Source organism: Morchella sextelata, assembly GCF_020137385.1.
Source record: "Morchella sextelata strain SCLS chromosome Unknown scls_2, whole genome shotgun sequence".
NCBI classification, from domain to species: domain Eukaryota; kingdom Fungi; phylum Ascomycota; class Pezizomycetes; order Pezizales; family Morchellaceae; genus Morchella; species Morchella sextelata.
The window spans coordinates 1,092,489-1,104,789 of record NW_025408617.1 but is presented as its reverse complement, the minus strand read 5'-3'; the positions used below and the strand labels follow the sequence as shown (position 1 = coordinate 1,104,789).

Here is a 12,301-nt window from a genome sequence, read left to right as displayed (position 1 = left end):
TATAGAATATTCCTCTGCAGTTTCTCTACTTTGGAATATGTGGCTTGGTATGGAGTGGCGCAGGCGCGCCCACGATCAACAATGTTTTTTCTTTCTAGAATTGATTGTCGGATTGGAATTCTTTATCTCGCTGTACTGGTTATCGGTAGATATGTTTTTTTCCCTTCTACTCGTAGAAACACCGGTAGGTATAGCTAGGCACTTGTAGTGGTGGTGGTGGTGAGCTCGGTGAGGGTTGCTAACAGTGGTTGTCTATTTATAGATCTAGAGCACAAATGAAACGTTCGGCGGCACATTCATCACGAAGCTGTCAGATGCCCAGCTTTAATTTTTGGGGGTTTGAAGTGACGTATTCTTCCAAGTGAAAATCTCTTTTAATTTTTAACAAAATATATATAACGATTGGCACTCGGGTTGTGCATACATCATATCAATACCTAATCGAAGAGGTGAAATATCTATCTAGCTAGATCTGATCAAAAGGGCAACTTTCTAGATCACCCTGCAGGTCCATATTTACCAGTCACCCTTAACAGTTACATCTCAACTTAAACTTCAAGTCATCCAAATACAATCCACTCGCCGCGCCAAACCTCCCGCCAGTTCTAAACGGTTGCGAGCCCACGCTCAACACCAATTTCCCCAGCTTCTGCCACGCCTTATCCCCTTTCGATGGCTGGAAGCTAAAAGGCTTATCCAGAGTATCCGGCGCATGAGCGGGCTTCTGGACCTTTGTCAAGAGAGTGCCATCTGGACCATAGGTGGTTATGTTGAACTCCCTGTTATCGATAGGGCAGAGATAGTATCTGAAGCTAACGACGTCAAACTGCGGGCGTGGGCAAGCCTGGGTGGGGACCACGGTGATCTCCACTGTGGGTGCGGGGTACCGGACTTCGAAGCAGTTTGGAGACGAGGACGCACATGCAACTGCGCGGAGGTCATCTGGCGGCTGGATCGCGTTTTTGTTGAGGAGTTGGAATAGCGAGCCCTGCCACCACGAAGGCACGGGGGGCTGGGTAAAGGTGAAGGGTGTGTTTGGATATGTCCAGGGGCTAGGGAGATCCTGACGGCCGTTGGCTGCAGAATTTGCAATCTCGTCAAACTAGAGGAATGGTTTTAGCTGATGAGGTCATGATGTCTGATATGATGGAGGGCACTGCTTACAGTCAAGAGAGTATCAGATGGCTGGCAGTTTCCATAGCGTCCTTGGCCATACGAGAGGGCGAATAGAGAGAAAAGCGAGAGGGCCGTTAGGAAACGACCTAAAATAGCAGAGAACCCCATATTAAAATTTGATGGAGAATGGTATAAAGCAAAGAGACTCTTCGATGAATCTTTTGATGGTGCTATATTCCAGAATTCAGGCTTCAGAACGCGGACTGAGGAGGCCAGATATAAAGCGTTCGAATTGCCAAGATCAAAACCTTACTTCGACACCCTACGAGTAAAAACACCGACACTTTATCACATTTCATACGCGTGATTGTTGTCTTTACTAAAATATTGCTTGGTCTATGATAGTTACTGGAACAAAATCGACATGGATACGTAAAGGTTCCAGTGATAAATTTAGAAATATCTTTAATTCTCGCTACGTAGACCAATCATTTCGTCTGGAAATCCAGATATGGTTCTTGGAGAAAAATAGGGGCCTCACGATACGAAGAGCCCGTAAAAAAGCAATACAAAATAAAGATCTTGCGTTTGTATCACACTGTTGTATGGTTGGGGACACCTAGAGACGGGGGGGTGCGACATTGGCCTCTAGTGAAGATCATATTCCTAATCTAGTAATTACTTGGCATGAAATCGATCCAAATATGCCAAGAGAGTATATTTATGCCAAGATAATGGCCATGAACCAGGGATGTCTTCCCAATCGGGTAATTATATAGTAGCGTACTTCCTAATCGGGTAGTTATTGGCCTGGAAGGTAATTAATGTGCGACATTTGGTCAGCCTCTCACCAAAAACCCAACTTTTAGAAATTCAATAGCTCAACAACCACAACAGATAAAATTAATTGGGCTCTGTTACAGTGTTATTTACCTCTTCCTCTATCACCCTACAAAGCTATTTTAATTTTAATGTGTTGTGGTGGTTGACCATTAAGTTTTAAACTTCGGCAACTTTGACACTCCGGCTCAAGGTGTCCCCAATCATACGTACAAAGAGTTGGTAACCCTATTTTTAAATCGTGCACGCCAAGAAGCGGACTGAGCTCAATTAAGTCATCGTATCTCACTCGACCTTTAGCGTTCTGTCGTTTGCCAATCGAAAACTTTCTCATAGCTGCTCCAGATCGCGGGATTTGTTAGGCGAGCCTTCATTCGCTCATCCCACATTAACCCCCCAACCTCGACGCTCCTCTTATAGGTTTCCTGTATGTGTCTGACCAGCGGGGTTAATCCTATTGCTCAATTAGGTTAGTAGTACTCTGGCATAATACTAGCTAGTCTTTTCAGCAAGACCTATTTTGAATTGAGGAAGTGATGGAGAGCGACTCTGTTCATACGTAGATGTTTCCTATGGCCGTTAAAGAGTTGCTGCCCCTTCCTCATGGGGGACCAAAAGAGTGGTTATACTAGAATTCCGTTCAAACCTCCTGTAGTGTTTAATCCGATGGGAAAGGCCAGTATTGAATATTGACGGACTAGATGCAATAGATGATACGTATACTTGTACAATACACATGCGCATGCACGTGAATGGCTATATATGTGTTTGACTCTTTTTCAGTATACCGTAGAGACCTAGCTTCCATCAGCATCCTTCCAAAGAACATCCATACCAGTGTGTAGATCCGAGTCGCTATGCCTTCACACTCTTCTCTTCCCGCAAATTCTTCTTCATCCGCTCTCACAAGAACAGGTGGTGACAGGCTTCTTGCAAAGATGTTTGCATCATCCCGTTTCATGCCCTCAAACTCGCACGGGTACTTCTGGGACGTTGAAGAGGTCCGTCACCAGGAGCACTTACGTCGTGTTTCACATGCTCAGCATCTATACCGGCATCGCCACGACTCAGCCGAGGCGGCTAAATTATATAGAAGCTTCATGGAGGAGCAAAACGAATGGATGGATGAGCAAGAGCGGATGAAGGAGATGGAGTTGAGGCTATCGGTGAAGGCTTATCAGCGACGAGCCTCCCGATGGGAAGATGAATGGAGAAGGCTTGAGGAGGGCGGAAACGTGGAAGAAATTCTGAAGGTATGTACTTGATACAATTTTGAATTCTAGTTTCTGATGTTTCACCAATTATCCACCTCCGGTTCAAACCTTACATGTGCCAACTAAGAAAAGTCTTATTAATTTGAATTTAAAAGTCCCGTCGGAAGTCTACTACTCTGTTGGTGGCGGCTTCTTCGCAATATGGCTACTTGAGTTTTTCGAGCGAAGAAAACAGCACCCAGGGGCTATCGGATCTTGTCAGTCCATGCAGTATCAGTTCCCTTGATCTTCCCAGCCCACTTCTCTCGTTTCCTTGTTCTTCATACCTAGTTTACCCTGAGGGTATAATGCAGCAGATGGATGGGGCCCAGCATAGCAGGGAAAAGAAAGCACCAAGTACTCCTAGATTCTCTAATTCTGGCGTTTTAGATTTAACTAAAACCTCAATAAGAGATGCATACACCTTGGTACAGTCTCAAGAGATTAGAGATCAGCGCAACTCAAAACCTGGGTCGTTTAAGTCTAGAGATAGCCCCACAAAGTCACCTAATCCTTATTCTGAAACGACATATAGCCCGAAAGACACACCGGCCTCGTCACAGTCCCGAATTATGTCACCCGAGTCGAAGCCACAGCCAGCGGGGTATTGTGCGGAAGTCTCGAACTCGCGCAGCTCTGTTATGAGCCCAGGCTCGAGTAATTCTAACTGGTCCCGAGTGGTACCCCACTCTAAATTAAAACAGGAGCAAACCCATAAGGAATCACTGGCTAATGGTGAGGTCATCGGGATTATAAACCACAATTGTCGGGATAATGGAAATCTCCTTTACTTGATCTCTTGGAGGTTGCGGAATTCAAGTATAACACCAGTTCAATCTTGGGTTAGAGTCGCGGATCTTTTTGAAGGCCCTAGGAGATCGATCCTAGAAGAATATCATCGTCAGCATAACCTAGGACCAATTCGTTGGCCACGAAATCCTCGAAGACAGTTGAGGTCTTCAACAAGCTTCGGGGTCCGGGAGATAAAAGCCGCTCTCGACGAACGTAAACTAGCGCTACTTGAACGCGGTACCAGTATTCTAGACGTTACACGCGAGCTCGACGAGGAGCGGTGGAAAATGCGAGATGATTGGCAACGTGCAGGAAGGGGCTGGGGGTCTGCAATCATGGTTGTTGAAGAAAAGAAGAAGGCATGGAGAATTGCGGATTTGGAGGCCGAAGACAGCTTCGTTCGTAAAATAGGAGTCGCTCCAGTTAGAAGTCCTGGAATGGAATCTTCTGGTTATGAAGGCATGCTGAAAGCCGCTGGGATAATTGATGTTGCTGACTCCAGATCACCGGGACTAAAAACATTAGATTCGAGTTCGTTAAGCGGCATCACGGCATCTACCCTTAAGGTCCCAACTGCACCGCTTCAATTGTCATTTGGCGGCGAAGTCTCCAACCCGAAGTATCACGATGAATCTGAGCAAAAATACGACGATAAAACGAGCCGGTTTATGAGCACCAGTGAGGATGAAAGAGAATGGAGGGAACATTTCGGCTTAGAGCCAGGATGCATTGAGCCAACCGTAAGTCTATATATTCTGGGATTTCGGGCAATTAAACATTATATAATAGTGGATTTAACACCAAACCAAGAATCTATCTACCAGTACTCACAGCGCTCGAGAAATCAGAATCTCGAAAGTAAGATCTACGCTTCGCAGTTTGCCGAACACTCTGAACCTTAACCTTGTACGGGCAAAGACACTGCCAGAGATAGGTAAAGGGGCGGAAAGTCTCCAGGTTTTAGATTATGAGTGTCAAGGACCAACAAATACAAGTTGCTCTTCAAGTTCATGCCCAATACAGTCTTCGGCATCAGAATCTCAAACCTATTTGAAGGCACAACGGAAATCCCTACTTTCACGCATATTATCTCGCAGGCAGATAGAAAGAGAAAATCGTAAGCAAGTTGCTCGTCACAAACTTGATTCCCAGACACGGGGGAGAACTCATGAATCATTGGCGTTCCTTAAAACCAATACAGAGCCTTTGAGCTTCTCTAGGAGCTGTGTACAAGAAAACCGGTCCAATCATTGCGCACTACCCAGTGCGTCTTCATATTCTTCATTCGGCGTTATTACACCTAAGAAGAAGGCACAGACAAAGAAGAGCTGGAGAGACGTTGTGTGGGACAAGTTCTATTATTTTCTGGCTCCTTCGAGCCAAAATCATCCTTCCCCGGGGAAAAACACCAGAAGGACGCTGGATGATAGAAGATCACCGGAGAAACCATTGTTACCAATGAATGAGAGAAAAGGCATCAATACAGGTGATCCAGGATTTCAAGATAATCTTTCTGAGAATTCATATGGGTGTCGAGGTGTTGAAAGAAGATCTCCAAATATTGGGATGAGCTTTTCAAAATCTATGTTAGCTGAAACCATCACGAAAAGGACCGAATCTTGGGCGGCTAGCATATTGCCTCCTTTACGCAAGAGCAAATCCGAGGGGCCTGGAAGGCTGAAGTCGTCCTCTGAGGGGCTAGGGGCTACCTCCCTAAGAAACGATACAGAAGAATCTGATATTAATCAAGTTCCACCGCAGGTCCACATCGGAGAAGAAGCCGTCTCAAGTGATTCCCACCATAGTGGAATCTATAAAGAGACTGGAAAGTTCAAGGGCAAAGGGAGGCTAGAGTCTAATGAAAGTCCCAGATTTGTGCGGTCTATAAACATTACCAGAACCCTATCGCAAGAAAAATATCTAGCGAAAAGGCAGGCAGAAAGGCAACTTCAGCGCGACAAAGCACTTTTGAAAATCAAAACTAGGATGAGAATGCGGAAGGAAAAGGCCGATCAACGCGCCGATGACCTTAAAAGGCTTGATGAGCTGCGCGCGAAAAGGGCATTTCCGTTTAGCAAGTGGAAAAAGGCTAACCAATTAGAACTGGACTTGTTGACAAAAAAACTTGGTGTGGGGGTTGGTAGGAGGCCCGGGAAGGGAGTATTGAAGAATACTACAGTGGCAGATATAAAAAACTTGGGAAGGTCAATTGTACCAACAACTGCGGGCGTCAGAAACCAACCAAATGGGCGCTTCCCGATTTGATTTTTCATCCACGCAGCGCTTCTTGATAATTTTTTTGAGGACGGTCTCCATAAACAATACTCTAATTCAGGGGGAGGGTGGTCAATAGTGTAGGCATAGATTGGGGAATTCGGAAGAGTACACCATCAAGAGAATAAAAGAAAGCAGCACTTTGTAAATGATAAACCACTGTTTGTTGTTGCAAAGTATGAGTTTAAAATCAATGAAACCATTGATTAATCTGCTGTTTTGGGGGTTCTAGCGGGTGACAAGTAAGCTCATAGAGAGAAGGTAGCATAAATGCTCATATCTGCTCGTAAATCTAACAAATCACATATATCTAGTGTAGACCGAGTCGATATTACATGTACTAGTCCTCCATCTATACATGTGTGATAGCTATCATGAGGCGCAAAGCGTAGGAATCCACTCAATCCACTCTTACGGACGCCATGCGGCAGGCTAGCAGACTAGGCGTTAAAACACGTTACAACAGTTACGTAATTGTAATCAGTTGAGCAAAGCATGTTGCGCATATGTGTTAGCTTCGAGGCCTATAAGTTAAGCTGCAGCAGCCCATCTCACCTCAATCATCATTCCTCTCATCCTTTATTATCTGGGCAACAGAGCAAAAGAGCCCGAGCAATTTTCGCGGGATCGATGACCCCCACAATCTCGTTCTGTTTCAACGTTTATCAACTCCCGAATATACCGAGTGATATTCCATGCATAAAGTCGTTATCATTACCCTAGGCCAGTATCTAACCAAAAAGATTCTCTCCAAGAATTCTCAAATAATATATCTAAATCCGGCTGCTCTTACATCCTCGCCCTGCCCGACTGCCGCCCCTTCTTCATCCTCCCGCTCCTCTGCCATCTCCAACTTCACGTTCTCCCTCTTCAAACAGAATCTGACCGCGAGCGCCATCGCCGCACAAGCCAGGCAGACACCCGCCGTCGCACTCCCGCCCGCAAGATACCTCGGACTATCTGTCGAAGGGTACATATACCTACACCCACATCCATCATCAGCCATCACTCGCACCACGTGCCCGGCAGGGAAAAATCTACTCACGGTCCATAAATCGACGCAACATTCCCAAGCATATTCACCGAGGCCATACACACCGCCCTCTTCCGTGCCGGCCTTGGGAAGCTATTCGCCACCCACGCCAGAATCACCTGAAAGGCCGGCAGCGCCCCCATAGGCATCAAGAACATCGCAAAGAACCTTGCCCCCGTGTTTGTTGTCGATGTCACAATCACATTCCCCACGCACGCCACCATCATCGGGATCACAATGTGCCATGTACGCTCGTTCGTCCTCGAGGCATGGATAGTGACGGCGAGGGAGACGCAGAATGTAGCGAACCACACGGGCACCGTAAGCAGCAGTGTGGTGACGCGCGGGTATCCGAGCGTGTTGACAATGGTCGGGAAGAAGTAGGTGAATGACTGGGAGAGGAGGTTGCAGTGCTGTAGCAGGATGAACAGGTATAGGCGGTAGTCGGTGAAGCTGAGTTTGATGGCCTGCCAGATTGGGAGGCCGTCGGCGTGGTCGGCTTCGCCGGTGTCGGAGATGAGGCGCCATTGTGCGTAGTTCTGCTCATCGGGGGTGAGCCATTTGGTGGTGGCTGGGTAGTCGGGGAGGAGAAAGCTGTGGGTTTAATTATCGTCAGAATATACACCTATCGGGCTGATTGCGAGGGCGTAGAAGATGTCTGGGTTGGGTGTCTACATACATGGAGGCTATTGCGATCCCGATCGTGATGACGCCCTCTATGATGAACAACCACCGCCATCCTGAGATTCCGTGAGCACCATCTAGATTCCCTAACACCCCTGCTGCAAGGAGCCCGCCAAACATGTTTGCTAACGCGGACCCAGCATAGAAGAATGCGTACCGATGCGCCAATTCATCTCTTTTATACCAACTCGACATCAGAAACAGCGCACCGGGGAAAAAGGGTGCCTCGACAACTCCTATTCCATTCAGAATTGGTTAGATGTTTGAACGATTTGCTAGCCAACTGGCTTGAGATATAGAATTAACCTAGAAAAAAGCGGGCAACCACAAGACCAGCGTAGCTATGAGCCCCAGCTTGAGCTGCAGAAATAGCGCCCCATATTGCCATTACTGTCCCGAGATATACTGAGGGCCTGAGACGCGTGAGGAGAAGATTGGAGGGGAGTTGCATTAATATATAGCCCTATATATTTACTGGGAGTTAATTTACGGCCCGCTTCAATTACGATTTCGAAGACTACTAACGACGAACAGAACACTCGTAGCAGTGTTGAAATTAGTACCATCCATCCCCAGATCCTTCTCTAACGTCCCCAGTCTTGCCTGCGCCAGATTCCTTTATAACAATTAACAATATGTCCCCCCAATAACCCCCCCTCATAGTTCAATCTATTACTTACGTCCTATCCAGAAAGTTCAATAGATACATCAACACTAATATAGGAAGCAACCTAGTATCAACCTTTCTCAACAACTGCTTCGTCATATGATCGTGCCACTCCGCATCTCTGGACGCAAAGGACTGATATAGCTGCGCATCGTGATCATTGAGGTTATTGATTCTCGACTCGAGGTGTTGGTGCGTTGTTGGGTCTTTGGCGTCCATCTTCGGCGAATATAACTCGTTATAACATTCTTCTGAATTCCGAGAGCCAGGTCGAGAGAGATTTCAGGGTGGTTTTAAGTATCCTTCGGTATTCGGTATATGGGGGATCTACAATGCAGGCAAGGATTAAGCGGGATTAAGCGAGCCTCGCGCTCGGTTCCTATCCCACCGACATCCCGAATGTTGGGAGAGTCAGCCACATTCGATCTAATAATTAGGCGTTGGGCTTTGCGGGGTATAAATCTACTGACTATGGACCGCGTGTTAGTTGATTAGCCACAAATGCTTGTTCGACGTCACTTGACTACTACTACTACATGCCGCATGTATCGCATGTAGTTGGTAGAATAGTAGAGTAGCTACAGTAGATACCTTTACATGCATACCAATTCCCCGCTCTGCTTCAACAGTACCAACAGCACATGGCGGAGGTCACCGTTAAATTCTCATACACATCATATCAACGGTATCCATCAACGGCAGTACATAAAGTAGCCCAACTAAAGTTGGTAGCCGAACATCAAGTGACGATCCCAACCCCCCTCACACTTTAACCGGCTGGTGCGGAGACAACACCGATCATGTGGGGAGGGAGGATAGTGGGCATGCCAAATTAAACAAGAATGGAAGACTTTTGTGGGGTACAAGACAAGCTAGCTGCAGGGGTCCTAGGTACTAATCTAACACTCTAGCGGATGGAGACTTTTTTTTTACTTTAGATGGAACTTCACAGGGGGATCGGGGGTTGGTTTCCACCCATTGAGAATCATGGATTTCGCGGGAAGTTGGCACGGTGGACAATCGGTTGTTCTTGGAGCCAATCGTATCCAGAGGAGAGGGGAATGATAGGAGAGAGATGTCGAGTAGTACTGCGCGCTTCGACATGTGTACGGTACGTGTGTCTATCCGCACTACGTCATTCCCACAGTGCCACAAAACGATCTAAAACAGCGACTCTCATCGTAGAGCTTGACGATCAAGGAAGATGCTCGCGATGAGGCGGGCATACGCTAGTGATGTTCCTAGTAATGATTGGATATCACGGTTTTACACATTCGAGTGATGAGTTGTGATCTTGATTGGGCCAATGATAAACACTTCATACTTCAAAGTTAAATGTTCAATCGTTCCATTAAGTCATTAAATACATCTCAAAATCCTCATAATCCAAAAATGGCCCCCATAAACCTTAGATAGTGTACGTAAAGTCCTCATGTCCTTCAAGGGGCTTTGTCAGCGTCCCTTCTCTGTGCTGCCTGTTCTTCCTCTTGAAGTACAGCGTGAAAATGACCAAAAACAAAATCGTGGAGAGCTGGCATGCCATGGTTGCCCACAACCCGTTAAGGTACCGCGGCAGATCCTTCTCTCTGAATACCGTGCTGGCATAGATACCCCCAATGCCTCCGAACCCAATCTGGAGCGCGGATCCAACACTTCTCTTTGAGTTGGTTCTGATGTTATTGGCTTGGTACGTGAGCACGGCTGGAATGTTTGATTGAGCCCCCGCCAGACCGATAAAGATTCCGAGATAGCGGACTCCGTTGTTTTTGTGGTAGGCGGTCATGGAGAGGCCGACAACAACCAGGATGTTTCCGATAATGATGAAGGGCGCACGAAGACGGGTCTTGTCAGAGAGCCAGGCGAGCACTAGGGCAATGGCGACGGCGGAGAGGTATGGTGGGGCGGAGAGGATTTGGGCCATCCCCGCGGTGTAGCCCATTCCGATCTGGAGGATGATGGGCATGAAGAAAGGGAAAGCGTAGGCAGCAACAGTGGCATTCATGAAGAGAATAGAGCTGTTACTTGCGGTTAGAACTGAGGAATAATGGAAGAAAAGCTAGGATAGTAAAGACACATACTAGAGCCATAGTTTCCAGTCTGATAGATGCAATCCGACTTTTGCCCATGTCAGAGGATCTGCTTCCGAGTCGTCACGATCACGGTCAATTCGGGCTTTTACGAGCTCCACATCTCGGGGCGTCAAGAATGGCTTTCGGTGCTCGAGGAGCTTGTCTGGGAAATCGATGATAAAGACATAGGCGCAGGCTGCACACACGCACGTGATTATTCCCTCCTGTTATTTGGTTAGTACGACTAAACTGCGGTCACAGGGGAAATGGGGAGGGAAGTACAATGATGAAAATCCACCGCCAGCCGCCAAGGCCACCCAGTCCATTCATCTGCATCAATCCGTATGCTAAGATTGACGAGAAACCTCCGATCATCGAGGAGATGAGATAGAATGCGGCAAGTCTAATTTATTATGACATATTGTCAGTACTGTCTCAATTAATGTTTTATGCTGTGTGCGCATATGAGCGGGGTGCGCATGATTACTTACCGCTTCTGTACCTCATATCTCACATACCACGACGAAATCAAATACACACATGCTGGGAAGAAGCCTTGCCATCCAATCAGTAACACTTCATCCAATCAAACCTGAATATTGCCCTACCTGCTTCAAACAATCCCAGAATCGCTCGACACACAACCAATACTCTCCAATCCTTCACAAATCCCATCCCGATCATGACACCACCCCAAAGCATAACTATCGTGCCCAACCATTTCGCGGCGCCGACACGACGGAGCACAATGTTGCTCGGAAGCTCAAAGAGGAGATACTACACAAGCACAATGTCAGCCAACTACATGAGACGCACCGCGGTTAGCAGAAAATGCTTACGGGAATGAAGAAGATCAGCAATGCGATCGAGTACCGGTCTCCGATTTTCAGTTTCAGCTCGTCTCTCATGCCAGCTACTGCAGCGTTCGACATGTTTGTGCGGTCTATCAAAGAGACCGAATACAAGATACCTAGGATAGGTAGGAGGCGGATATCAATCTTTCGCCTGCAATTGCTTCATGTTAGAACCGTCTTTGAGTAGGGTGGTAAAGACCAACATCATCTTCTTCTCATAAGCAAGGTCGACTCCGCTCTCCAAGTGCTCGGAGTGACCCTTACTGGCGTCATCAACGGCATCGTCAACGGCGTAGACCTCTTTGTTCTGGTTGGCCGACATTGTGGTAATGTTGGTTTGATGTCGGAATCTGGAGGAGAGAGAGGGACAGGACTCCCGGAGACTATATACTAAACCCCAGTTTCCATTTCTGAAGGAAAAGTGCGCACTCACATGCCAGAAGAGGCAGGAGAAACATGTAAAATCTGGGGTGTGCGGACCGCATGGATAGTTACTCTTGTTAACCCCACAGTTGACTGGGGTACCTGTTCTCGGGCTGCATGCCAAGTATGTCGCCAAAGGTCCCCGTTCTCTCCAGGCGGAAATTCCCGTTAGAAGAACGTTATCTGTGGGTCTTGCATGATTGTTACTACAGAGATGTCTCTACCCATACATGCGTATTTGTTTATAGCTCGACGTTTTAAGCATAGACTAACGTATACATACCCGTCCCATTTTT

At 47.0% G+C, this 12,301-nt stretch overlaps 4 protein-coding genes across 4 annotated transcripts; 1 reads left to right on the top strand and 3 right to left on the bottom strand.

Moving 5' to 3' along the window:
• Positions 1-529: 529 nt before the first annotated feature.
• H6S33_005545 (uncharacterized protein) lies at positions 530-1,284 on the bottom strand (the record flags this gene model as incomplete). The annotated part of the gene is made up of 2 exons (XM_044836902.1): positions 530-1,102; positions 1,165-1,284. The coding sequence occupies 2 exons, from the start codon at positions 1,282-1,284 to the stop codon at positions 530-532; spliced, it is 693 nt and encodes a 230-aa protein (XP_044698854.1).
• Positions 1,285-2,813: 1,529 nt separating this feature from the next.
• On the top strand, positions 2,814-6,266 carry H6S33_005544 (uncharacterized protein; the record flags this gene model as incomplete). The annotated part of the gene is made up of 3 exons (XM_044836901.1): positions 2,814-3,209; positions 3,644-4,741; positions 4,812-6,266. The coding sequence occupies 3 exons, from the start codon at positions 2,814-2,816 to the stop codon at positions 6,264-6,266; spliced, it is 2,949 nt and encodes a 982-aa protein (XP_044698853.1).
• Positions 6,267-7,035: 769 nt separating this feature from the next.
• Positions 7,036-8,878, bottom strand: H6S33_005543 (uncharacterized protein; the record flags this gene model as incomplete). Its single annotated transcript, XM_044836900.1, has 6 exons — positions 7,036-7,255; positions 7,321-7,902; positions 7,988-8,228; positions 8,299-8,455; positions 8,518-8,608; positions 8,673-8,878. 6 exons carry the CDS (start codon positions 8,876-8,878, stop codon positions 7,036-7,038), a joined length of 1,497 nt encoding a protein of 498 aa, XP_044698852.1.
• A 1,189-nt stretch (positions 8,879-10,067) lies between these two features.
• On the bottom strand, positions 10,068-11,904 carry H6S33_005542 (uncharacterized protein; the record flags this gene model as incomplete). Its single annotated transcript, XM_044836899.1, has 7 exons — positions 10,068-10,674; positions 10,738-10,952; positions 11,011-11,131; positions 11,220-11,283; positions 11,337-11,505; positions 11,568-11,733; positions 11,786-11,904. The coding sequence occupies 7 exons, from the start codon at positions 11,902-11,904 to the stop codon at positions 10,068-10,070; spliced, it is 1,461 nt and encodes a 486-aa protein (XP_044698851.1).
• Between the last annotated feature and the right edge of the window lie 397 nt (positions 11,905-12,301).